Source organism: Paroedura picta, chromosome 3, assembly GCF_049243985.1.
Source record: "Paroedura picta isolate Pp20150507F chromosome 3, Ppicta_v3.0, whole genome shotgun sequence".
Classification (NCBI taxonomy): domain Eukaryota; kingdom Metazoa; phylum Chordata; class Lepidosauria; order Squamata; family Gekkonidae; genus Paroedura; species Paroedura picta.
In genome coordinates this window covers 134,335,889-134,360,867 of record NC_135371.1, presented here as the reverse complement: position 1 = coordinate 134,360,867, position 24,979 = coordinate 134,335,889, and the positions used below count along the sequence as shown (strand labels likewise).

The 24,979-nt window shown below is 40.8% G+C and overlaps 1 protein-coding gene across 12 annotated transcripts in view; it reads left to right on the top strand.

The window, feature by feature from the left end:
* MBTD1 (mbt domain containing 1) overlaps positions 1 to 22,745 on the top strand; it is a 94,034-nt gene extending 71,289 nt beyond the window's left edge. For 7 of the 12 annotated variants that reach the window (XM_077327992.1, XM_077327990.1, XM_077327989.1 and 4 more), the window contains 2 exons: positions 2,661 to 2,852; positions 21,249 to 22,745. In XM_077327992.1, the coding sequence (XP_077184107.1) occupies positions 2,661 to 2,852; positions 21,249 to 21,367 (311 nt within the window). In that variant the 3' untranslated portion in view covers positions 21,368 to 22,745. Of the gene's footprint in view, positions 1 to 2,660; positions 2,853 to 7,684; positions 9,413 to 21,248 lie in introns of those variants that run through there. The other 5 variants (XM_077327998.1, XM_077327999.1, XM_077327997.1 and 2 more) reach the window with 4 other exon arrangements.
* The last annotated feature ends 2,234 nt before the right edge of the window (positions 22,746 to 24,979 follow it).

The window sequence follows — 24,979 nt, the reverse complement described above, 5'->3', positions numbered from 1 at the left end:
TGCAATATGAGAAATTTTGGGCAACAATCCTAAAAAAGGTCCCTTGTTTCACCCACTTCATTAGTCTGTCTTACTATGCTTTCTTGCAGTTGTCTCTCTCAAGCTCATACCTGTCTTGTCCTAATATCTGAGGCTTACGTGGAGCAAATTTTCATTTCACAAGTGGTCTGACTTGCCTCTTTGACATTTGAACTTCAGATTGATAATGAAAAATGAGCAGTGTTCTTAAATTGTTTCTGCAATAAAGTATAGCTCCCATTATACTGAGTTGCTGGCCAAGTGCTCAGAGATTGAAGCAACGAGTTACTCCCCACTATATGGAGATTTCTTATGTTATTGATACATTCTAAATCAAAATGCTGCCATGTTCATGTTTGTTCTTCCATCAAGGATTGCATGGTTTTACAAGAGACAAGGAATTTCATATCTCTACATTTAGATGCTTTATAGACTATTCTCAAATCATTCCTAAAATAGATATTTGCGGGCTTGGAAGTTAATGGCAGTGGTTTTCAAAATCTGCCTGGAAAATGTAAATTGCTGTTGAACATTACAAATGACAATCTTTCAAATCATTCTAAAGCTCAAGAATTAGTGGTGTCAGTCTGAAGTCTTGACAACTTTGCGTATAGCTTTACTGTGTAGTAGAAAGCAATGGCAAAAATGAATAGACACAATTTAGAGGTTGTCTTCAATGTTTAAAGTAATACCAGTACAAATTTTGTACTTCTGACTTCAAGAAGCTGTGAACCAATGCATTTAGATTAATACGTAATAGTGGCTTCTTACTTGAACATTTAAGCTTATAAAGGGAATTCTCATTTTCCATTTTTTAAATTTATGGTATCTTGGCTTAGTAGGAATTGTGATATATGGTGTGATAGATTCAACATTTCCATAGCACTTGTGTGTTCTTGTACAGCCTAGAACAGAAACCATTTTTATATACTTTATATAGATATTTATATACCATTTTATATACTTTATGTTATGTGCCAGTAGAGCCTCTTGTGGTGCAGAGTGGTAAGGCAGCAGATATGCAGTCTGAAAGCTCTGCCCATGAGGCTGGGAGTTCGATCCCAGCAGCCAAGGTTGACTCAGCCTTCCATCCTTCTGAGGTCGGTAAAATGAGTGCCCAGCTTGCTGGGGGGTAAACGGTAATGACTGGGGAAGGCACTGGCAAACCACCCCATATTGAGTCTGCCATGAAAACGCCAGAGGGCATCACCCCAAGGGTCAGACATGACCCAGTGCTTGCACAGGGGATACCTTTACCTTTTTATGTGCCAGTAATGTTTTGTGACCAGATTAACATCTGCATTGTTATTACCAGATCTTGGTTTTTTCAAATCAGAGAAGATAGAGTATCATGATAGAGTTTCATTAATATTTTAGACTGTTTTCTGATGCACTGCGGACCATCACTCATGGTTTACAAAATGAGTTTTGGATGAGTAGGCCCTATAACACTGAAGAGATGCATTGCTCATATGTCTTTTACTCTCATACTGAGCAAGGAGTAATATTGTTAAGGTCTAAAAAATGGATTTTTCTGAACTTTTGAGAACATTCTAAAGACAGACAAAGAAACAGGCTGTAAATTAAAAACAAACAAACAAAGGATCTAGAGGCTGTCATCGCTGTGGCTCTTAAAGGAAAGGAAGTAAAATGTAATCTTCATTGAATTACAGCACCTTAATGATAAGAAGATATTGATGGTTCTCTTATGCTTGTCTCTAATAAAAACTCATGGGAATGTCTTGATCCTTTAAACAAACTGCAGTACCAGCTTTATTCCTATTGGTTTAGGACCCAGATTCTTGGCCTCAGGGCTTTTCTTTTAAATGAATTAACATGGTTATCTAATGAGCTATACTACATATTTTGTCTTAGTAATATAATTCAGTGTAATATAGCATCACATAGATAACCAGAAAAGCATAGACTGAAATGTTAGAATGTTATTTGTTTGAAATACATGTATGGCTAAAGTTGTCTCCTGCTAAATTTAATGCTGCCTTGGATTAATTTTTGTGACATTTGAAAATGTGTTCCATGGTCTCTGGGTAGCTGTTCTATATATTTAAAGTGCAGCAGCTCAGAGTTAGTTAAGCATATTTTGTATGCTTATCAAAGGATGAGTGCTTGCAGACCAGCTCTCTGCTCTGCTTTATTAAATAAATTTGGGATGGATTTATCAAATGAGAAGTATTTGTGGTTTTCAAGTTTAAAGCAAATGAGCATATGTTTTGTTTATAGAACAGCAAAATTATAAGCTTAGAGAAGAATATACATTGATTTTTTCACTTTTGCCTTAAAGTATTTTCCCCAAATAAGCTAGTTTATTAATGTTTGTAATGCTAGTTAATGTTTGCAATAAGCTAGTTTATTAATGTTTAATAAATATATAAGCTAAAATAATCATGAATGAGTCTGGTGCTTTATGAGGGCATCTCATACTGTCTGAGGCACTGGTAGAATCTCACTTCTGTGCCATCAACTACCTACCAGCCTTACCTTTCAATAGAATTCATTGAAAAATTAGATATAACATCAATCAGATGAACATCAACTGAAACCTTTCTCAATAGGTCATTAGTCTTGAGTTGCCTTAATGCACTTTTATCTAAGTGTTTACTTCAGTTTGACTTGATGTTTAGAGAGGAAGATACCAGTTGGAAAGAAGCCTGTCAGTTTGTCGAGCACCCCCATGACAGGTGGGGCACGGAGGAGCTTCTCTGGTGATGAAGAGTTGACTCCTCCTCAGTATCGAACTCTTCCAGCACAGACTGCCCCAGGGGCCTGCCAGCCTCCCAGGATTAGCAGAGAGTTCAGTCCCAGCCTCAAAACAGGTAATTGGTCATGTAAAAAACCAACCCACTCCTCTTATTGGAGGGTAAAGTTGACTGAGGACCAAGCATGGTCAGGCATGAAACGTGCTGACTCATTGCCACCCTAACTTTTCATTAAAAATAATTTTTAAGAACTCATTCATTTCCTCTGGTTATGCATCAGCCCATCTCATTGAGTCCCTTTTTACACTTCAGTCCCTTTTTACACTTTTTCAGAATCTTATACAAGGATTTTGGTGACTTGGCTATAATCTATATTTATAAATTAAATTAGCAGCCATGCTCAAAAGGGGAAATAATGAGAGGTGTTTTTCAGTTAACTTACTGAAATAAAATGGCTTAAGAAACAACAGAGTTAAAAATTGTTTCTCTTCTAAAGCCTGGCTATCAGACCCAAGCAATTAATTTATTGCATTGGCACTTCAGGCAGAAAATTGGTTTTAGCAGGCATAAGTTGAAATTTAAATGCATGTTCACATTTTTAAAAAATCTGAGAGCCACTTGGGGCTTTTGACTTACTCCCAAAGTAAGTATGTATTCTAAAATATAAATGTATGAAAATAAAATGTTGAGGTATAAAGAAAAAGGGATTGAACATCACTTAAGGTTAATACAGCTTATTTAAAGTTGCTAAAGATGTCATCTTTCAGATGTAGGAGAACTAGACGATATACATGCAGTGCATTCTATAAAAGTGCTTAGTGTAGACAGGTACTTAGCAAATATAAATTACAATATTGCTTATTAGTTTAAGCCAATATGCCACTTGGCATGTGAGAAGAGTTGTATCCCTTTCCAATAGAAGTTATTGCTAATTTCTCTTGTAAGTAAGCAAGTATATATAAACTTCAAATGGCTTATTGGCTGAGCACTTAAATTGTGGTTATTAAAGATAATAAAAAAGGCATAGTTGCTTAGCTAGACTTCCCTTTTTGTAAGGTGACAGGAAATTCTGCCTAAGACAGAATTTCCTGGATTTTTTCTGGGTGGAACTTGCTGCAGATTGTTTTTGAGGGAAGAGTCATAATAAAATCTATAAGGGGTTATTTTTGAGGCAGTCTGTTAACATCTACAGAGCTTGTTCAGGGCAAAGTGGTGCCATGTACCTGTGACTGCATTGCTGTGTCCCATCATCTAAAGGCCTCTCTGTTCAGGCTATTGCCTGGATGACTTTGCCAGCTGCCCCCAAAGAGTCATCTAATCATATAGCAGAGAAGAGTCCCTTGATCATGTTATAGTGTCGGAGCAGATGAAGACTAACAGAAGACTTGATATTCCTTCCAATTGGTGCCTGGTTTGGGGCACATTAATTGATCCTTGGAATTCTTTCATACCCATTCCTGGTTTTTAACCTTCCCTATTCATGAGTATAGTTTACATAATGACTGATAGAGAAAAATCTCAATATCAGTCAACAGCCTTCTTATGAACAGAAATAACTCCCCCCCCCAGTAAGTGTGCTAAAGACATTCACTATGTTTAAAATAACAATTATCGGGAATCTAAATCCCAATCATTATACATCCCCATTTTCCTGCCTTCCTAACATCTCTGCAGGTATATTCTTGAGTGCTAATTTGTTTTGCTGTTTTACAAGCTGTTTTTGATTCCTGAACTATTTATGCTACTGGTTTTATTTTAAAATGTTATTAACAGCAATAATCATTGCATTTCATCCCTAAAAATGTGAAATCTTAGGTCAGTTTTCTTGAGAATGCTCCTGAAGAATATGTAGTGTCCCCAAACAAATTCCATTTTTCATTATATTTTGTCTTAACAAACACCATACTGGCTTAAAAATACAATGAGATTTCTATTTATCAGCTTTTCAGAGAGCTAGAAAGGGAAGCAATTGCAGTTCATAGAGTTTAAGAAGCCTTTGCTTGTATCTGCATCTCTTCAGAGAATTTCCATCACTCAAATCCAGGATAAAATATGTAGTTGCGTATATGACCTTTTAAATGTTGAAGAATGTTGAAGACCTTGGGATGTGGCTCAATAACAAGTATGCCTTCTATTCTGCTGAGGTGTACTGAAGTTCTCTGAACAGGAAAAGCAAATATTTGTTGGAAGGACATGAAGCATTTCCTACCAACCACTCTCTTAAAGTAGTTCTTTGAACTGCCCATAGGTCTTCATGCTAGTGTATTGAAGCATATCTTGTTTACATGGGAAATACCCAATTTAAGTATGTATTTGCTGACCAGCATTTTATGGTCTTTAAGTGTCTGATGCTAATACTTTATTTTAATTGTGATTTACATTTTAGATATCATATATTTGATAGGCATTCTGAAAGTGAACAGAACTGTTGATCACTAGTAGTAGCCATTTCAGTATTTTATCTGAAAACTGTAGTCTTTCCAGTGTGTCAAAAATTCCATGCATGAAATTCAGATGTCAACACATTTCTATATATCTTTTGTTCTATAGCTACTCGTAGCAGAAGAGTGCTACAGATTTTAATTAACAGGTTGACCCCAAGCTTAAAGGCAATGTTTATGCTCCTTGCCAGTACACTTCAACTCTTCTGTTGCTGTGCATATTAGATTTGTTTGACTTTTACATGCTGCTTTTCCCCAAAGAGCTCAAGGCGACTTACATGAGCTTCCACAGTGGCACTTCCATCATATATCAAACAATCTGAAGAAGGCTGCTGTGTTTTTTATGCCTTCACACCATGCCTTTTATGTCTGTAAGGCAGACAGATTTTAAAGTCACACAGCCCAGCAAGATCACACAAAAATTTGATTCTAAAGATTCAAATGGGAACATTTTCATGAGCAATGAAGCAAGACTTGTGCACCTAGAGAAAAATTTCAAGATGCTTAAAAGAAGTCAGAGTGTCCCCCCCCCCCCCCACAATCTTGGGTAGACATTTGGATTTTGGAAATTTATCAGCTCTATAGTGGTGTATGTGTTTGGTACAATACATACAAACACCTATATTTTGATCTTATTTAGTGTGAAATCAGAGTTTATTGATATGAGGAAAAACGTCTTGGATGTTAACTACAGAATGAAGAAATGTAATTTCATAGCAGGGAATCTCATTTTATTTTCCTTGATCAAAAGGATTGTTAGTCTTTAGTATTACATATAGTAGTTGAATCAAAGGTACTGTGAGTGGAGCTTGTGCAGTGGGTCTTTTCTCACTCCAGCCTTCTGGGCTTCCTGAAATTCTCTTTCAAGTTATCCTCACAACCAGCATGGAGATATAGTGGAGATCTGCCACGGGAGGGATGAATTAACAAAACTTGTCCCTTTGTAAGTCGTGACTTCTTTGAGTAGTTGTGCCTTGTATTTTGCCAACAGATATGTCACTGCATTGGCACAAGTACTGTTGTGGCAGTGAGAGAGCATCATTGTGGACCCAACCCATAGTGATTTAAGTTTTACTGTCTTATGCAGTGGTGGCATCAATAACACACTATCTCTTTTGCTAGCTGCAAACTTGCTAGAACAAGATACTTGGCAGATTATTCATTCCTCTAACGAGTCCCAGCAGCTCCATCTAAGACTACTTCTTTTCCTCAGTCATCGGTTACTAACTTTTGAAATCTGAAATAAATAATAGGGGAATTTTCTAACATTAAAGTTAGAAAATTGTAATCCTGATTTCACAATAAATACCAATTATGACTTGTTCATGTTTGCATCTTTAATGTGGCATCCATATATCATTAGTGAAGCCACTATCTTGAAAATTATGAAGAATTCAGGTGTCCACTGAAGCTGTGTTTTTCCCCCTCCAACCAAATGGCCACTTAACATGCAAAACCTTTTGAAGAACACGCAGGGTGTCATGGCCGAGCTACAGGACTTGACTGAGTTCTGAGGCAAACTAAGAATTTTGTTTTCTAAACTTTTCTAATTTTCTTCATTGAAGAGGTAACATAAGTAGAGGAGAAGTGGGCATGTACTATTTATATACCCCTGTTGGTAATGGTCATTAATATGATAATTTAGTGACCTTGAAATGCTGAGCGAACTTGTGGTCTGACAAAAAAAATTCCTGTTTGTGTTGGTAATGTTTAAAGTGGGATCCATGGTTTGAGACACTGATTCCTGGATGTCTTGTCTCATGAGCTCTTGCTTCATAGGGTCCCCTGCAGCTCCATAGTACAGGAGTTAAAATCTTCCATGACCATGAAAAAAGTTTACTGTTGCCCTGAGTCACAATCAGAAGTTTATCATCCTCCAAGGGCCTTTCGAAGTAACTTGCAGTTGATATGACGCTAACTGCTGCCATGACATAAAGCCCTGGAGGCCTGGTTAGCCGTAACAAAGAATGAGGCAAGTGGGACACTCTCCTGCAGGATCATATTTTGCTAGGCATGTTGGTTAGCCTTTATATTAGTTATCTGATCTTCTCCTTTTCTTGGGTGATATGTCAGTTTAAAAGTAGTTGCTGAAGTGGTACAGTGTTGCCAAGAAGAGGGTTATACATTTAGAGCAGGGGTAGTCAAACTGCGGCCCTCCAGGTGTCCATGGACTACAATTCCCATGAGCCCCTGCCAGTGAATGCTGGCAGGGGCTCATGGGGATTGAAGTCCATGGATATCTGGAGGGCCGCAGTTTGACTACCCCTGATTTAGAGCCTGACAGCAGGCAAGTTACAGAAGGATTTAGCTGCTCTGATGAAGTCTTGGGCTCTAGTGGACTGACAAAAGAAAGGGAGTCTGTTTCAATCTGAAAGCATAAAGGGCAGCATATCAGTATATTGGAAAGAGAGAGCAGTTTACAATGACTACATAAAATTGCATTTTATTGAATTTGTATAACTCTCATGTCCACATATTAATACTTGATTTTTTAAAAATTTTGTTTAGCAGAGGAATGTGTGTCAACAAGGAAGATGATATAGGATCGTACTAAGAGAGAAATCGAGTGGCTGTATGTTTTAGTAAGGTTCCAAGTAGCATCAGGTTGAACTTTGAAACTGCACCACAACAGAATCCTTTGTAATTTTTAAAAAGACACTTGTCAGTGTTGGTAATGTGAGCTGCAATATTGGATTAAAGCAAAGATCAGTTGAACTCGCCACCTTGTCATCGAGAATAGCAACTAATGGATGCTTCACCAAAAAGCATACAAGAGAAACAGCAGTACAGTGTAATCTGTTCTCTGTCAACCACTTTCTTTCTCCAGGATCTTTGAGTTACTATTTTTGTCAATCAGTCCTTTGGTTTATATGGATATTGAACTTATTAAACTTTGACAATGTTTTGTTTTGCTTAGCTATTTTTGTTTAACTATTTTTCATGCAGTTGTCATGCTCTTGCTTTTAACCAAGATGAGATGATTTTAAAAACTTGTCTGAACTGGATTCAGCTCTAACACATCTTCTCTAATATCCCAGCTTTTAAACTGTTGCTGCCTTAAGCCATCATTCTTGCTAGAGGGGGCATTAGAATGTTAAATTTATTAATTTCAAATGTCATGTATGTTTAATAATATAGTGAGCTCTTAGATAATTACTCTGGAGCCTTTTAAAAGTCCTGTTCCTAAATGTTTCCATTTTACTGGATTTCTAGTTTACCCCATCTTGGTACCTTGGATAAGAAGCCAAATGAAAACCAAAATTCAATATAAAATCAATAATCAATAAATGTTTTATAATCCCCTAAAAAATCAGATGAAATGCATGCTAAAATTAACAGTAAAATCTTCATAAAATATTGTGCATTGTTTCTGGCAAAATTTCCAGCTGTGACTTTAAAGCATGGAAAGGGAGTTCTACAGTCTTAAGAGAACCAACCTTTTCTCTGTGTTCCCATAATGTAGTTAAGGAGAATCTCATGGCTGCTGAAAGAGGCTGTAATTCAGAGTAATTACGTCCTTTGAGTCTGGTGGGAGTGTACATAAAGGAATGCATGTTTAAACATGCTTCCCATTTTCTTTAAAGTCGGAAGTCCTTATATCCAGATCACTTGCACATCAGGGAAGAAAGTTCCAATTGTTTTTACGGGAGTCGTTACATAATAAACGCATAATATTGTTCATTGTAAACAGAGCTTACCTAGTTATGCTGAGTGATTCTTAAAAATTAGAATGAGTTCTACAAAGAAGGCAGAAGGTATCGAAGTCAGACTTCTTTGGCTTAAGTTGAAACATACACAGTGAGTTGTAGGGAAAAGGAAATGATATGCAAATGGTGAAACCAGATATGCTTTAAGTAGTTCTTGCAAACCCTGGGGCAGGCTCCACATAGTGCATAGGTTGCCATTTTTGTTCATGTATACACACGTTAGTAAGCAAACTTGGCAGGAGGAGTTATATATTTTAGGTACTGTTGCAAAGCTTTGGATGACAGTAGTAGCTTATCAGGCATTCTGAGAAGGTAAAGAAAAATCTAACTACTTGATCTCTGAAAAGTTAAACATGTAACAGGCTAGTAATGTAGTTCTAAGCCTATGAACTTCAATGGCTTTAGATGGGTGTAACTCAGGATTGCCTTCTAGGTCAAGGACAAAGGGTGGGTGGAGAGGGAGAGACAAGGCTTCAGAATGTCATACCAAATGTATAAGATCTTTCCAAGAGTTTGAGAAAACCTCCATCTTTTTCTCTGCAACAGAGACTGCAAAACAATGGGCTGTGTACAGCTTCTTCGGTCACAGGTTACACATGTTTTCCCTAGAAAGGAAGTTTGGAAGAAAATTATATGCCTGTTTCACACACACTTGAACATGCAAGGTAGAATAAACACTAGAACAGGGGTTGTCAAACTGTGGCCCTCCAGATGTCCATGGACTACAATTCCCATGAGCCAATGCCAGCAAATGCTGGCAGGGGCTCATGGGAATTGTAATCTATGGACATCTGGAGGGCCACAGTTTAACTCCCCCTGCACTAGAACAACCTTCTCCTTCCTGATGCAGCTTGAAATTTAGTTTCTGTAGGTCGCTTGGAACCCTGAGGTTCAGAGGAAGGTGTCTGTAGTAGAAGTGGGGCGGAATCAGTGAAAATTGTGTACTAGTAGAAATGCTGCTTGCATCAGAAGGAAGTGTAGTCTCCAACTTAGGCTCTAATTTTTCACCACAGAACTGCTTGCCATAGAGGAATTACAAACAGGACATGGAAGATGAACTATTGCACAGGTATTCAAAGATTTACTGCCTTCCAATATGGAGACTCCCTTTCATCATCTTGGCTAGTAGCTATTGATGAATGCACCTTCCTCTGTCTTAAATCTCTGTTAAAACTTTCTATGGTCATAGCCATCACTTGTGGTGCAGAGTGGTAAGGCAGCAGACATGCAGTCTGAAACCTCTGCCCATGAGGCTGGAAGTTCGATCCCAGCAGCCAAGGTTGACTCAGCCTTCCATCCTTCCAAGGTCAGTAAAATGAGTAGCCAGCTTGCTGGGGGGTAAACGGTAATGACTGGCACTGGCAAACCACCCCGTATTGAGTCTGCCATGAAAACGCTGGAGGGCGTCACCCCAAGGGTCAGACATGACCTGGTGCTTGCACAGGTGATACCTTTACCTTTTACCTTTTATGCTCATAGCCATCACTTCATCCAGTGGCAGTGAATTCCACAGTTTAATCACTCATCAATTTGATCATACTGATTTGGGGGCCCATCAACTTGACTAGGTTCCCTCATAATAATTTTGCTGATTTCTATGTATTAATTAGAGCCTCTTGTGGCGCAGGGTGATAAGGCAGCAGAAATGCTGTTTGAAGCTGTCTGCCCATGAGGCTGGGAGTTCAATCCCAGCAGCCGGCTCAAGGTCGACTCAGCCTTCCATCCTTCTGAGGTCGGTAAAATGAGTACCCAGCTTGCTGGGGGGTAAACGGTAATGACTGGGGAAGGCACTGGCAAACCACCCCGTATTGAGTCTGCCAAGAAAACGCTGGAGGGCGTCACCCCAAGGGTCAGATATGACTCGGTGCTTGCACAGGGGATACCTTTACCTTTTATGTATTAATTTCCCCATTAATTCTTACAGTGTAAGGGCAGGCATCACCCCTTGATGGAAAAGACAGAAGCAAGGTGAAATAGATGTGGGTATTGCATTGTCAGGGCAGGTCCCCATCCTATAATGAACTGCAACAATGAATCCATCAGAGTAACAAAAAAGGGCAAGTGTCATTTGGAGTTCCTCTTTTAAAAAATTAAAGCATGCCAGAAAAAGTGAGCCTGCATAGGAGGACACTACATACAGGCCACCTTACTGAACTGAATCTTCTGATTCTGTGCACGACAAAGAGCAAAGATCTTTTTGTAGTGCCTAGGGTGACGCAGATGATAATCCAGACTGGAGCAGGTCAGTGTGTGATGGACACTTCAAAAGTTGACTGCATCTAAGTATCTCCTTCATGATGCATGTGTATTCATTGCTGTACATTCAAATCTGTCTCTGGGCCATTGTGTAGGAATAAGGCTGGTGTACTTAGCAGGGGTGGAGCCCTGCCTGATTGGTTATGTTCTTGTTTTGATAGCCTCATTTTAAGAAGGGAGTTTACATGAAAGAAAAAATGATATGTATGGTCTAGAAAGCAGTATATGAGCCTCAAGTAAAAGTTTAGCCTAAGTAGAAGTTAACGTTGTAAACAAAACAAGAGAACCATTGCAGACTGTTGGACTAAAACTGGTTATTTCCAGCTGATGACAATCCTGAGTATTTTTTCCTGGAAGTATGCTCCATTGAACACACCTGACTAGGATTCTAACTAGGCTTTCTTTGGATTGCTTTCTGAGTCCTTCTGCTCTGTGGAAGTTGTTGTAAATAATTATAAAAATAGTATTTTGAATGTGAGTATAGTTTTTCCAGCCTACTATTTGATTTTAGGCCTAATTCTCACAGATATATCTGTGGGTTGGATCCCGTGTAGCATTATCGTGAGCACAAAGACTTCTGCCCACAGAATCCTACATTCTTAGCTTCCCCCTCCAAAAGCAGCCTTAAATGCCTCCCAAAATCCTGTTCCTGCAAGAGATTGGACCCTGGAGCAGAATTTCAGATAGGCATTTTTAGGCAGCCGTGGACAGGGCAGGATGAGAAAAATTCAAACTGCCTGAGTGGAAAAGTCCAGATGCCTGTGGAAGTACTACTCTGGATCCAACCCTTCATTTGATTAGTCTTACTTCAGACTGCAGATGCAGGCTCTCACATGATTTAAATGCTGCTTCATATAAAAATGTTCATTGCATATCAAAACAATGTAATGTAAATTTTAAAGAAAGTTTTGGCTGGCTTCTGATAAGCTGCTTTTCAGTATTGGTAAATATTGTTGTATGGTTTAGTCAAAATATGGCCCTCAGGACAAACTAGACCACACTATCTTGAGATTCAGTTTCTTTAATTGTTTGAATTAGTATTAAGGAAATCCAGTTTCACCTTGGTTTAGATTAAAGATATCTATAATTCCAAGCCTTTGTCAATTTATGGGGTCACCCTTAAGTAGAAGGTGCATGGTCTATGGATTGTCTTTCAAAACGAGATATTTTGGCTTACTGGAAGAAAAAACAAAATTATGCAGAATTACTCATTTGTGAATGCTCAGGTTACTGAGCCATCATCCTTATGTGCAGATATTAAAGGGAGCGATCTGCAAACATCTGGAGGACAATTTGGTGATCCAAGGAAGTCAGCATGGATTTGTCTTCAACAGGTCCTGTCAGACCGACCTGGTTTCCTTTTTCGACCAAAAAGGGAGTCCCCTATTGAGACTGCATCCAAGCAGGATTATTTATTATATATTTATATACCGCCTTCCCCGGGGGCTCAGGGTGGTTTACATAATAACATAAGAACAATACCTGGAGCAGTCTATAAAACATTTGAATAACCGTGCAATAATAACTGATAATTGTAAACATATAATTGTATAACCAATAAACAATACAACGTTGCAACATATAAACAGGTCCAGAGTGTATAGGTGGTGTTCTGAGGGGGAGGGAGCAAGGGCCCTTTGGTCGCTGTTGGTTATATCTGGTCTCAACCAAATGCCTGGCGGAAGAGCTCCTCCTTGCAGGCCCTGCGGAACTGTTTAAGCTCCGTCAGGGCCCTGATCTTCTCCGGGAGCTCGTTCCACCAGGTGGGGGCCAGAACAGAGAATGCTCTGGCTCTTGTTGAGACCAGGTGGACTTCTTTAGGGCCAGGGATCTTTAGCTGGTTGGTAGCATTGGAGCGCAGGGCTCTTTTGGGGGCATAGGCAGGGAGGCGGTCCCTCAGATACACTGGGCCCTGACAGCATATGGCCTTGAAGGTAATTACCAGAACCTTTAGTCTGATCCGGAATTCAACTGGCAACCATTGCAGTTGATGGAGAATGGGCCGGATGTGGGACTTCCACGGTGTTGCAGTGAGGATCCTGGCTGCTGCATTTTGAACCAGCTGTAGTTTCTGGGTCAAGACTAAGGGCAGGCCTGCATAGAGCGAGTTACAGAAGTCCAATCTAGAGGTGACCGTCGCATGGATCACTGTGGCTAGGTGTTCTGGGGCCAGGTAGGGCACTAGTAGCTTGGCTTGGCAGAGGTGGTAGAATGCCAGCCACGCTACCTTTGTCATCTGGGCTTCCATTGTGAGGGAAGTCTCCAAAATCACGCTTAGGTTCCTGGTGGAGTGAGCCATATCAAGCTGCACACCATCCAGGGCAGGCAGGCGTGCTTCCTTACATGGGCCCTTCCTACCCAGCCACAGGACCTCTGTCTTTGAAGGACTGAGCTTCAGATGACTTTGCTTGAGCCATCTCATCACTGCTTCCAGAAAGCTGGCTAATGCTTCTGGGGGAGAGTCAGGGCGGCCATCCATCAGGACGAGGAGCTGGGTGCCATCTGCATATTGATGGCATCTGCATATTGCCATCTGCATATTTATGGCAAACCAGCCCAAACTTCCGTACCAGTTGTGCAAGAGGGTGCATGAAGATGTTGAATAGGATAGGAGAGAGGACCGCTCCCTGTGGGACTCCACAAGTAAGTTGTCGGCTGTCTGATATTCTTTCTCCTATTGCTACCCGCTGTCCACGATCCTGGAGGAAGGAGATCAGCCATTGAAGGGCTGTCCCTCGTATTCTGGCATCGATGAGGCGGTGAGCTAGTAGCTCATGATCGACTGTGTCGAACGCTGCTGAGAGGTCTCGTAATATCAGCAGTGCCGACCCACCTCAGTCCAACTGGCGACGGAGGTCGTCCATCAGAACAACTAGCACTGTCTCTATCCCATGGCCAGGCCGGAAACCTGACTGGGATGGATCTAGGACCGAAGCTTCTTCCAGGTATTCCATCAGTTGGTTTGCGACTGCCCTTTCTATTATCTTCCCCAGAAATGCTAAGTGCGAGATGGGTCGATAATTATTAGGCTCTCGTGGATCTAGAGATGTTTTTTTCAGGAGTGGGCATACCACAGCCTCTTTTAATCCCTCCGGGAATTCTCCCGTTGTGAGAGGTTGATTATCTCCCAGAGGGGACCCTTTCTCCTTATGCCAGCTGTTTTTAAGAGCCAGGATGGGCAAGGGTCCAGTGGGCATGTGGTTAGCCTTGCTGTTGCTAGTATCCTGTCCACTTTGGTCAGCATGAGTCGTCTGAACTTACTCAGAGTTTTCCTCAAAGACGGCCAAGGGGCCTCTAGTTCACTTTTTGTATCTAAGGTTGGGGGGAGGTCGTGGCGGAGTGTCGAGATTTTGTCCGCAAAATGACTTGCAAATGCCTCACAGCTGATGTCCAATTGGCTACTATTTTTTTGCCCTTCAACCAGGGCAGTGAGGGATCGAACTACCTTAAACAATTGAGCTGGGCGTGAGTCTGCAGATGCGATGGTAGCCGAGTAAAAATTTCGTTTTACTGACTTCGCCACCATCTCATAGGCCTTCATCTGCATTCTATAAGATGTTCTCGAGGCTTCATCATGAGTCTTCCTCCAAACTCGCTCTAGCCGTCTCAGTTCCCGTTTCTTTTCGCGAAGCTCCTCGGTGTAGCAGGGGGCCCGCTTGAGACGGGGCCGGTGGGTTGCGGGGAGCTGTCTCATCAATGGCAGCCAGCAGTCTGTCATGCCAGTTGTTGACCAGGCCATTGAGAGAAGTGCCGGGAGCCATTGGTTCCCGCAAAGCGTTCAGGAATCCAATTGGATCCATAAGTCTCCGCGGGTGAGCTACCATGGAAGATTACCATGGAAGATTCATTTCAAGCTAAAAAAGTCACTGAAAGGGCATCCCTCCTCTTTGAGCCATTGTGAGCTATCCTTTCTGCTCAAGTGGTTGATAGGAAGGGGCTCCTCCTTTCAACAGTTGCTTTTTAACTGCTGTTGATGAAGATTCTATTTTTACAGCTCTTAATCTCTAACAAGAAAAAGAGGAGAAAAGGCTGCTATTGTCCAGCAACTCTTTATGGGAGAAAGTTACTAATCTTTCTGCCTTCAGGCAAGGAGAGAAAAGAATGGTGAGCTAGATAGAGAGGAAGCCATATGCTCCTTCCTGAGTGCCATTCCTTTAAGTTTTAAGGACTGCTTTTGCACTCTTCCTTGTTCTATTGCAGAGGTCTTCCCTTCTTTCTCTTAGGAAAGGTGGCTCATAAGGCCCACTTTAAGAAGTGTATAAGATTTGGGGGAAATGCCTCACCCTGATGAGCAGCATAGCTTCTGTTTTTTGTGTCTCAGAGAAGAGCACAACATGGGAGCCTGTTGGGGGTGCCAACAATTCACTACAAAGGCACAGAATGAGAGGGCATTCCATTTAATAGTTGCTCTGTGGAAGAAGGCATTATATTTAACTGAGAAGCCTCCAGAAACTGCCCCACCAACTACCTCAAAATTACTGAGTTCTTCCCTAATAGCCCTGGGTCCATCAGTTCCATTAACCACCCATTCTCAACCAACTCAATACTGATCTTTGCTGCTGGATCCTCTAGTTCCAAGGAGCATCTCAGAACTCTAGGCAAAGAAGAATAAATACAAGAACAAGGAGAAGTCTAGATTGGAAACTCACTCTCATTGGGCTTCTATGTTAGTTCCTAGGGATCTGATGTCAGAATTCCAAGCTTCCTCCTTTGTACCACCAAGATGGTACAATGCACTCTGCCTCGCCATTCTGTTCTGTTTCAAAGGTAAATCTCCTGTTGGATCCAATAGCTCTGGAACCAAAAGTTGGCGCAAATAGACTTGAGTTCTGCGGCCTGGCACCATACATACCCACCCTTATCTTGGCTATCATATCAATTCTATATATCCTTAACATCTCCAGGACTGACCAGAATGTCGTTTGATGTTGTTTACTTGGATTTTTGTAAAGCTTTTGATAAGGTTCCCCATGATGTTCTGATGGATAAATTGAAGGACTACAATCTGGATTTTCAGATAGTTAGGTAGATAGGAAATTGGTTAGAGAACCGCACTCAAAGTTGTCAATGGTGTTTCATCAGACTGGAGGGAGGTGAGTAGTGGGGTACCTCAGGGCTCGGGGCTCAGTCTGGTACTTTTTAACATATTTATGATCTAGATGAGGGGGTGGAAGGACTACTCATCAAGTTTGCAGACGACACCAAATTGGGAGGACTGCCAAATACTCCAGAAGATAGAGACAGAGTTCAACGAGATCTGAACACAATGGAAAAATGGGCAAATGAGAACAAAATGCAATTTAAGTGTAAAGTTCTGCATCTGGGTCAGAAAAATGAAAAGCATTCCTACTGGATGGGGGATACGCTTCTAGTTAACACTGTGTGTGAACGAGACCTTGGGGTACTTGTGGATTGTAAACTAAACATGAGCAGGCAGTGTGATGCAGCGGTAAAAAAGGCAAATGCCATTTTGGGCTGTATCAATAGGGGCATCACATCAAAATCACAAGATGTCATAGTCCCATTGTATACGGCACTGGTCAGACCACATCTGGAGTACTGTGTGCAGTTCTGGAGGCCTCACTTCAAGAAGGATATAGATAAAATTGAAAGGGTACAGAGGAGAGCAACAAGGATGATCTGGGGCCAAGGGACCAAGCCCTATGAAGATAGGTTGAGGGACTTGGGAATGTTCAGCCTGGAGAAAAGAAGGTTGAGAGGGGACATGATAGCCCTTTTTAAGTATTTGAAAGGTTGTCATTTGGAGGAGGGCAGGATGCTGGTCCCATTGGCTGCAGAGGAAAGGACACCGCAGTAATGGGTTTAAACTACAAGTACAACGATATATCAGGAAAAAAAATTTCACAGTTAGAATAGTTCAGCAGTGGAATAGGCTGCCTAAGGAGGTGGTGAGCTCCCCCTCACTGGCAGTCTTCAAGCAAAGGTTGGATACACACTTTTCTTGGATGCTTTAGGATGCTTAGGGCTGATCCTGCGTTGAGCAGGGGGTTGGACTAGATGGCCTGTATGGCCCCTTCCAACTCTATGATTCTATGATTCTATGTCCTCTGCCCCCATACCATGGTGATCAGGGCTTCTATCAACCCACTCAACATTGAAGCCATCCATCTGCTTCTCAGTCATTTCCACCAAGACCTTGGTGCACTGCCCCTTCTTGAACACTGATGAAGGAAATGAGGAGCTCAGATAGGAATCTGAACACAGCTCATAGATCCCCTCTGATCCATCAGCCAACAATCAGGTTGGGGATCCCACACTGATATCACCCAATGATGACCTGTACCTATATGCCAAGTAAATGACCAGAATGGCTCAGGCACTAGATAGACATTGCAACCATGGAACACAAACTCAAGGTCAAAATACTTGGCCAAATATACTCTGGTGCCCCGAGCATGGTAGCCTTCCCAGTGTTACAAAGTTTCAAAGACATCTGCAAGGACATGTGGAAAAGAACTGCCTGTACCCCTAATATTCGACAGAGGTTTGACCCTGTAGAGAACCTACAGGGTTAAACAGGAAGATGTGAGGATTTTGTCCACCTACCCATCCACCACCATCCTCCTTGATACCTGAGGAGCTTCAAAACAGATCTAGGTTACAACTTAATTCCACCCCAACAGGTAGAAGGGACGAAAGTTGGACTCCTTAGGGCCTAAAACTTTCTTGTTGGCCCTAGAATTTTGGGTTTCTAACTTTCAGGCTATTATGGCAGCATATTAACTATTTCCAGGGCAAAAGATTTCTCCTTACCTGGAGCTCCTCCCTTACAATAAAAGGTCTGGCCAAGGTCCTCAAGGCTGAGGCTCTGAGATTGCCTAAGCAGCAAACCAACATCATCTGACTTGGGGCTAACTCTGCAATCAAAACTATCCTCCATAATTCTCAGATGTGCTATATGGCTGCACTCTACTGTGCTCCCTGTGGAAACCAGGAATAATATAGAGGCCTTACCTTTTGAGGAAACTACCCCCTTCTCAGAAAGTACAGAAGACACACTGACACAGATAAAGGAAAACATCAGACAGCAAGATTCTTGGGTATCACTCAGCTGCTCCATATCTGAGGCAGTGCTCATCTACATTCAAGCCTTGGTACCCATCACATAGAAGAGCCTCTTGTAGAGCAGAGTGGTAAGGCAGTCGTCTGAAAGCTTTGCCCATGAGGTTGGGAGTTCAATCCCAGCAGCCGGCTCAAGGTTGACTCAGCCTTCCATCCTTCCAAGGTCGGTAAAATGAGTACCCAGCTTGCTGGGGGGTAAACGGTCATGACTGGGGAAGGCACTGGCAAACCACCCCATATTGAGTCTGCCATGAAAACGCTAGAGGGCGTCACCCTAAGGGTCAGACATGACTCAGTGCTTGCACAGGGGATACCTTTACCTTTACCCATCACATTGGGACCAGCCTCCTCATAACACATCTAGATCCGAACATCCAGATCCTCTTTAGATGTTGGCCTCCACTTTTCCACCTGTATTAAGAGAAGTAGTGGGTCCAAACAGAAACTCGAGCAACAACTTGCCTCTTCCAGGGATTTTCAGGGGCACTTTCCCAAACTGACCTCATGGCTAGTTCAGTTTTTTAATCCTGACCCACCCTTCAGGAACAAGCTGTGCCCCTTCTTGTCTTGCTGGAGTATGATTACTGATGACAAGTGAGTTTTATCTATTGCGGTTTAGGGTTATAGGTTAGAATTTGTTTCATTGCCAAGGGTTTATGAGATAGTGGATAACCTTCTGCCAGATGTAACAGTCTCATCTCACTACACTGCTACTGAAGGAGAACATTCAGGAGGTTCTGGAATCTGACCTATTGCTTGTATTTTCTAAGTTCTTCTTTGTTGATAAGGAGTATGGTGGGTCCTGTTCTATTTTAGATCTCAGACCTTTCAATAAGTTCCTCTGATTGACAAAATTTATAATGGTTATTTTGGCATCTGTTCTCCAATTGCTAAATACCTGCCAACCAAAATCTGTTCAGTCTTTTCCAACTTCAGTATAATATTGATGATAAAATATTTAGAGGGAACCTAGAGTGGGGGTTAAAAGCATTTACTAAAGTAGTTTCTACTGTGATGGGTGTTAATATTTTCACTCACAGGGGAGCTTTATCAGGCTCTTGCATCAGGAAAGATTCCTTGTACTGGGGGAAGATGCCTCCACAAATAGGATGGATCCATGGGCATCGACTCAAGTAATTTAAGACTTAATAGGGATATAATTAATCAACTAATGTCTTCACTTGGATAACAGTCCTACTTATTTTGCTGTCAGTTCCACAGTGACAGTGTAGATCAGGCTCTCAGCCAGGGTTTCCTGAAAACCTGGGGGTTCTTGATGGTTCTGGAAGCATTTCCTGAATAGATGGGAATTAATTAATTTTTTATATTTAAAAAATCTTACATGTTGATAAGATGATATGACCATATATTGCCATGTCAAACTGCACCCCCATGGCCAATGATGGGCCTGGAGGGGGTGGGAAGGGAAGGGGCCCGGGGTGGGTGTGTACACAATTATGCTTTCCAACCATAATCTGCATGATTGCATCACTTCTGGGGTTTTTTGAAGCCTAAAGAATGTTTCAGGGGTTTCTCAATGGTAAATAAGTTGAGAAAGGCTGGTGTAGATGGAGGAAGGAATCACTGCTTCTTGTGGCTTATTAAGTTGTGACTAAGCAATACAGGGGCAATAATAAAGGATTGATTTATAAGTGTTTTTATTGTTGGACATTTATAGGTTGCCATGATTTGCTGAATTATGATTTTGTAAATTGTGCGGCTTTTGTAGCTAGTTTGGAGCCGTATTTCAATAAATCTAATCTAATAATCTAATAATTAAACATAAAGGATAAATTGCTTCTTCCCTACCTTGACTCACAACTATAATCTTTTTGCACCAGCAATGAGAATTGATGTGTAGTTTTACAAGGAGTATTGAATTTGGACTCAAACAGAACCTAAATTCAGATTACTTCTGGTAAGAAATCATATAGTTTTGTGGCAAATAAGTGTCAGCCTCATGTTCCTAATCGGTACCACATGAGTAGTGGTGAATTGATGTTTTTTTGGGAGGTGGGAGTTGTGAGAATATATACTGTGACAGTAAAGCCCTTTACTTTCTCATAAGTGTTGCTGAAACAGTAAATGCTGGTTGTATAATAGGTTGTTCCAGTGTAATGGGTCTCTTTGCTAAGAGTAGTCCAACAGTGATGTTTTCTTTGTTGTGGACCTGGCTTTCAGTCCCATTCTTCGATAGAAAGCATCCCCTTCTCAGTCATTTGCATGTTTCATTCTTTTCTGACATTAGAGTTAGAATGTTTCTCCCTAGAGATTCCCATGAGACACTGTGGATCATGGTGACAAGGAGTCTGTTGACAGTGTGGAAAGTAAATCTCTCTGAAATTACTGGCTGAATATTAAATTAGAATCCTTACAGTATTTGTATGTACATCCCCACCCCCAATCATATTTCCAATTTCAGACCACCAGCATACAACTTTGGGCGGTTTTCAGAAGGCATACTGAATTTAGGTTATCAGCATCAGATTTCGGACTTACATTTTGCTTCTTACAAATGTAGCATCAAAAGTGTGGTTGGTCACGTCACAGAAAATTAACAGCAGATACATTTATTGATTGATTTGATTCATGTACCAGCTTCCTGGCAAGCCAGCCCAGGGTGCTGTACAACAATAAAGTGTAAGTAAAAAATGAATAGCATTTTAAAATATTTAAAACCACATCAGTATAACTATTATCATCTCCTTCAATGAGTCCATATCCAGGTTAAGATGTTTCTATGTGGGGTGCTTTTGTGTGTATGTGTGTGTGGGGGGGTGATATTATAGGATCACTGATCCCAACCAAGATCTTGGCAGAAGAGCGCCACCTTGCAGGCCCTGTGGAACTGTACAAGCTCTGTCAGGGCCTGGATCTCTTCCAGGAGCCCATTCCACCAAATAGGGGCCAGGACTAAAAACACCCTGGCCCTGGCTGAGGCCAGACATGTCTTCATATATTCATCTGTTCCCCATGTCTTCATATATTCACTGAATCAACTTTTCAACCTTCTTTTTCGTGTTTAGTATCTTCGTTGCAGCTGAAGGAGGAGTTATTAGATGGAGAAGAATACAACTTTCTTCAAGGAGCATCTGACCAGGAAAGCAATGGGTCTGCTAGCCTCTACATCAGGCAGGAACCCTAAAGGGCACCCTTGGAAGCCTGTACAAAAAGACCCTTTCTGCAAGACTGACATTCCCATTCTGAGGATACAATTGGACAGCTTCTACTAAGGGCACTTTGCTAATTGGAGATAAGATTTCAATTGAGAATTTTTGGAGGGCAAGGAAACTATTTTATTGGGAAAAAAGATTTTTCAATTTATTACAAAAAAGTAACACTTTTGTGTTGTATTTGAAGATTTTGAAAGAATTTTTGTAATATTTTCAACTTCAGATTTATTGTGCATTGTTTGAAAAAAATGAAACTCTAATTTTTTTGTAAGGATTAAAAGCTTAACAAGCAGGATTGCAGGAAACCGTTGGAGGTTGGTAGTATAGTTGAAAACAAACGTGAACTGTCAGAACAAGTGAACCTTCTGGTATAAGCTGGGAGATTCCGAATTTTGAAGCTATACAACTCATATTATCTGTCTATCCATTATCAGATCTTGCAACTAAAACCTTAGGATAGTGAAAACGTACCCAAACAAGTTGGAATGGAATCTAAGTGGAAGAGCATTTTTTTCAAAAAAGTGACAACATGCTTGTTATCTACCTGAGATTCTGTTAAATCATGTCCAGTCTCTGTTGAGGCGGTGGACTAGATACATCTGCATTCTGGTTTGCATTTTGAATTCTTGGGATATTCAAGCAAATGATCAGCAAAGTGTCAAGAATTTCAGCTGGAGAGATTTTAGAATGGAAATCAGTTTGGGAGTTTTGTCTTATGCAAGGAAAGGATGATCTACTATACTTGAAAGGTCCTTTTATGCAGAAACACCTGCAATTTGGCTTTTTGTCTTACTGGAAGATACAGATGAAGAAGTGAGAAATGCAGCATGGGAAGGTGAAAATCTACTTTGGGAGCTGGCATTTTGCTTTTTCGCCTGTGTGGAAGAGCTTTTAGCTTGTAGTGAATTAAACTGGTTTGCCTGAAGATTGTGTTTGGACCTTGCTTTAGGCATCCTGTTTTCTTCGACTTGGCTGCTGATAGTTTTAAATCTACATTTTTTCAACAGCTGGTTATGACTGGTGTGGCAAAAATGCACGAATGCTGAATTACATAGAATCTTTTTGCAGAGAGTTCAATCTGGATACCAGCTTTAGCCATGGAATGGAACATGCTGACATCTCCACTCTGAGGTATTGTGACAAGATGATGTGTGTCAAGAGTTTTGCTTTTACCAGTAAGGTTCATTAACTAAACTCTCAGGAATTAACTGCTTATGTTCTATAAAGTGCTTCTGGGTCATAGCAGGTCCTATTTAGAGCAGTCAAATTTTTTAGGGTAGGATTTAGAAGGAATTAATTCTGTTGATTAACCTCGACAACCTTTAAGCCTACGACTAGCAACCCACAAAAGCCCCAGAGTCAATGTTTTTTTTTTTTGGCATATCATTGTTTTGAATTTTTTAAAATGCATAGAAAGTTGAAAACCAGCAATTTGATTCTTTTCTTAATTATCTTGCTCTATTGTTGGGTATATACCATTGTTGATATGCAAAGGTTTACCACATTCTATGCAAGAGGGGATAATGGTGTAAAATTTTGTAGTAACTACTGGAAGTACATTTTTTTTCTGTATAGTATAGGAATGTATAAGAACCGTTTTGAGTCATTTTTTCCATATAGCTGGGCCATCGACAACTTCTTTATGTATACATATTTTAAAAACTGATTTTCTGTGTCAAATGCCTGTGATTTTAGGCAGTAATTGGATACTTTTTGTCCTTTAATGATTATGGTCATGATCCAGAGAACTGTGAGGGGAACTTCTGGGTCTAGTTGGGCCATCTTTATTTTTCTTAGCGGCATGCTACCCTAGCTCATTCTTAAAAGTTCCAGTTGCGTTTTAAACTTCTCCCATGTTAAAAAAATGGCTCATAAAACCGCACAGGTGGGCTGCCCACTGGGGGTGGGGGGAGAAAAAGAAACTGTATTGTATGCAGGCATAAAAGAGTTCACTGGATCACAGCCAAAATTAATTTCTAAAGTCCTTGTCAAAACAGTTTATCTCTTCTTTTTCTTCATCTAGTAATATGTTATTTTACATTTATTTCTTTAAAGCCAGTGCCTCCCCAAATAAGAAAAACCCATGTCATCTGACTGTGCAGCTTTTGGGATATAATGATGTAATAGACACACAATCCTGAGGAACTTGTGACCAGGACATTGTAGTCATCCACTGTTCTTCCCTATTGATGTCAAAGCTCTGTCAATCTAGGCCATACATAACCAGGATAGTAAACTATGCAGGACTAGCAGAAAATAAGGATCACCATGCTGAAGGGTAGCGCATTTTTCACATGATCGTGTAGGCAGTCCCTGAAGGACAGAGTAGTGCTTTATATTTCTTATTATTTCAGTAGGGACCACTTAAATGCATAATACTGCTTAATGTGAAAAAGGGATCCATAACAAGGCTTGTTGTACACCTGGACTACCCAGGCAGCAGGATGAGGTGGCAGAATAGGCTGCACCACTGCAAGAAAGTACATAAACTTTTAAAAGTCCCTCTACATTCAAAGTTCCCTGGAAGAGAAAAACTAGCATAGCATGGGGAAAAGGGGTTTCCTTCCCCCACCCCTGGAAAATTTTACATGAGGGGACTTTAAAAATGCTATTCCCCACATGTGCATTGAGTCACCTCATGATTCTACCACCGTATTCTGCTGCACTCGTATCTTTTGTCATGAGAAAAAGAAAGCTACAGTGCAAGCTTGAATTTGTACATTGATTCTTGTATGGATATGAAATCTGAACTTGAGCTTGAACCGATACACCCAGCTGGAGTTGCCACCTTTTTCCTGACATGCTTTGTATCTGTTTTGTAGCTGCACAGTAGACAGAAGTTCAATAATTGTATCACTGCATATTTATACTTGGAAGCATCACCTGTTGAATTTCTGCCTGTTAAGTGGCCCTTTTGAAGCACATAATCTTTGTTGGGAAAACAGATGGCAACCCTACTTCTACCTCCGTTGATCATGGCAGCTGCTGGAAAATCCATAGCCAGCCTCAGTTCCCTACTACATCACCCTAGAAAGTGAACCAGAAACATTCAAAATAACCTACTGGGCCAGGTCAGACCTTAAATTGTGCTGTGGGGTGCTAACCTTGATCAATGCACTGTTGGTAATCCTAAGGTTTCTAGAAGTAGATCTGCATAGTTATAGGAAGATGGTTACAGTAGTGGGAGGTGTATATAGTGTGTATTACGACATATTGTGGATACTGCTGCCCCCCCCCCCCAAAAAATCTTTTTGTGGGCAGGATTTCATGTCTTCATATTTGTGCACATATGTACCAATTTAAAATTTGGAACTTCAGGCCTGTTTTTAAACTTCTGATTTAAATGCCATGCAACTACCTGGACTGGTTCTGTCCCACATTAGTTGAATCTTTTCTGTTACTTCATTCTTGATTCTACACATTTGTGGCTTCCTAACACAGCAGATGACTGGGAAGACAGTGAGCTTTTCTTTGTGCAGCTTTAATTGCTTTTGGTATGCATGCATTTTGGTATAATGTAGCTCTGAGAACATTACTTTCAACTGTGAACTGATTTACACAAACCATTTGGGGATAGTGTTAGG